Here is a 3,102-nt window from a genome sequence, read left to right on the forward strand (position 1 = left end):
CCCCCCCGCCCAATAGGGGAAACTCTTACTAGAAGCCCAGAAATTGAGGGACACTTGAGAAAATTCAATATAGAGAAGTCACCATGAAATAGGGGGGCAAAAGGTGTATAGGAGGCAATTAGGATATGTGACCAAATATCCTAGGATACTTAACTATAGAAGAGGAAAATTGGCTATATTAGACATGATGATGCTAAAGGCAAATGTGGATGGCATGAAAGTAATGGAAATTTAATATTGATTAGAAAATATAGCTGGGCATAGTGACACACATCTGTAATCCCAGTGACTTGGGAGGCTGAGGCAGGAGGATTGCAAGTTCAAGGCCAGCCTCAGCAATTTATCGAGGCCCTAGGTAATTTAATGAGATCCTGTCTCAAAAAAGGGCTGGGGATGTACCTCAATGGTAAAGTGCCCCTGGGTTCAATCCCCAATATCCCCCTGCTCCAACAAATAGGTATACATATGAAAAAAAGAGTGTGTGTATGAATGTGTGTGTATGAATGTGTGTGTGTATGTATTTTTTTGAGTGAGAAAAGTAATGGGTGAATAGAAAAAAAATATGAGGCTATGAAAAGAGTAATGGAATCTTGGTGCAGGGCGGGGATAGCAGTGAGGATAGCAGTGAATGTTAAGGAAGGTCAGAGTGCAGCATTAGACCAACTGGGGAGAAATGCAGTAGATTCTGAAATAAGGGGATCCAATGGGCCTGGATATTTAGGAGTATTAAAATCACTATTAAAAGATTGTAGAGGCAGTAGGATCTAACCATTGATTGATTGATTGATTGATTTTGGTGCTGGGGATCAAACCCAGGGCCTTGTGCATGCAAGGCAAGCACTCTACCAACTGAGCTATATCCCCAGGCCCAGGATCTAATTAATCATAGTATCAGCAAAGCAACCAGATATTTGAATATGGGATAGAAAATGGAGACCCAGATTTGGTAGCACAACAGTTATTGTGGAACAATAACAAAGATTGAGGAACAGAGGACTTTGGTTTGGGGATGGGAAAGGAGTCTGCCATCAGGTGATTAGGTGACCAAAGGATATTGGGGGATAATATTCTGAAGTCACCAAAGGATTGTTAAATGAGAGATAATAGGGGATATGTGAATGAGAAACAATAGGAGCAAATGTTTGGAATACACTAGGCCATATCTTGGGATTCAGTGGGAATCAATACTAAGGGATAGTAGAAGATCCAATATCCAAGTTTAAAAACTGGAAAAGAGGTGTATATTGAGGTACCTAAGAGCTGTGATTTGAGGAAATGGTGTCACCAATTGTTGGAGGAAATTATTTTAAACTGTGGCTATAAAGCACAGGCTGATGTTAGGGAAACAGCGGATGGCACACTTGTAGCATTGAAGTAAGATGTAGAGGGGCAAGATACCAAGGTACACAGTGATATGGGATTAGGGGAAATCAGAATTGGGAAATGACAAGGCTTTATTATTGGAAAACAGTTTATAAAAACCTAAGCTGGATGAAACGGGCAAATGCCGGAGCTTAATTGGGGGACTGAACTGGGCCAGAAGTGTCTTGATATGGAAGCAAGTGGGGACTAAATCCTGAGGAGTAATAGACCTGCTGTTAGGAGACAGCAAGATTGGATCCTGGCATGTTGGAGCAGACTAGGAAGTCTGAAGGGGTCCATTGTACAGTTGGAAATTAATGGAGAACTAAATACAGAGGAGACTGAAAAAGATTTATTCCATCAGAGGTGCCACGATTACAGATATTTCCGTAAAGAATATGCAGTGTTATAGTGCTGTATTTGGACATTTGACATTCATGAGCAAACAAAGAAAGCAAGTGGGTTAATAACCTGCCACGGTGGGTTCTGGTATTAGAATTTGGGGTCGGAGATGACAAACCCTCTGCAGGATTTCTTCAATGGATACATCCCCCAGCCCCTTCATCTTGGGTCTCATAGTTTGTGAAGGGCTACTGAATAGAGTGAAGCCACCCCAGAGTCCCCAAGTAGAGATTTCCCGTGAACCCCAGTTAGGGCCTCCAGTCTCATACAGTGGACCCAGCGAAATCGGCCTGAGTCCTGGGAAGTGTGCAGCTGCAGATCCCACGCAGTTCCGGATGCGTCCTGAGCGTAGCTTTCTGGAACGATCCTCCTCTGGCTACAGGTCTTGGCTCCGCTTGGCAGCGACAACAAAGCCTGAGGCAGGAAAAGCGCACATTCCGGATCAGTCCGAACCCGGGAGGTGTGGCACCATACCTTGACAAATGCCCCTCACCTTGTCCAGGGTTCCAGCGGTGCCCGCTGCTCACCCAGGTCCGCCAGGTCCGCCAGCTCCCCGAGCTCTGAGTACTGACTGCGCCAGCTCTGAGGCACAGCTGGCTCCTTCTGGGGGCCATGCAGCATCACAGGGCTCCGGCCCAATCTGGGCCAGGGCGCCAATCCTTCCCATGGGACCCTCTCTGGAAGGCTGTGGGCCCAGATCTGGCTCATCCCTTGAAGAACAGAAGGTTGGGCTCACCAAGCACAAAATGCTGGGCTCGCTGCGCAAGCCTCCACATCACAAAGTGGTAGGTTACAGCGACTTTATCCTAACTATAAACGGGGTTCAATTGCACCCTAGCATTCTAAACATTAGGAGCGGGCTGTGCCCCCGCCCCCTGTCTGCGGGTGCTATTGCACCGTTATTTCATTGCCAATGGCTACTTTGGACCTTCATCCTCCTGATGGACAGTTAAACAAAGAGAGCGACAACAGAGATGAAAAGAAACAAGCATCGAAAGCTAGATGAAGGGGGTGCAGCTAGTCTCCACAACAAATTGCTGCGCCCTTCTTTCCCTTTCCCTCCCCCCTCCCCTCTGCGCCCACCCCTTCCCGCCCTACCGACTTAGGCAAGCTGTAAATGGATATAGGTGAAGATGCAGGAGGTGATGGAGAAAGCGATAGCCGCGTAAATAAAGATGGAGAGGTGCGGGAAATGATCGAGATAGCAGCCCTCGTCCAGTGGAGGCGCCTCTTCCTTGAGCTGGGGACGAGCGGCGGCCTTGGGGGGCTGCCCGGCGCGGATCCCCTGCGCCTTCCCGCCCGCACGCCGACCAGACTTCTTGCCCGCAGCGGACGCCG

The 3,102-nt window shown here is 47.8% G+C and overlaps 1 protein-coding gene across 1 annotated transcript; it reads right to left on the bottom strand.

Annotated features, from left to right (window-relative positions):
• Window positions 1-1,692: 1,692 nt before the first annotated feature.
• Window positions 1,693-3,097, bottom strand: LOC107134864 (the record flags this gene model as incomplete). The annotated part of the gene is made up of 2 exons (XM_015476878.1): window positions 1,693-2,178; window positions 2,258-3,097. A coding segment is annotated over one exon (231 nt), but the record flags the coding sequence as incomplete, so codon positions are not given.
• Between the last annotated feature and the right edge of the window lie 5 nt (window positions 3,098-3,102).

This window comes from Marmota marmota, unplaced genomic scaffold (assembly GCF_001458135.2).
Source record: "Marmota marmota marmota unplaced genomic scaffold, marMar, whole genome shotgun sequence".
NCBI lineage: Eukaryota > Metazoa > Chordata > Mammalia > Rodentia > Sciuridae > Marmota > Marmota marmota.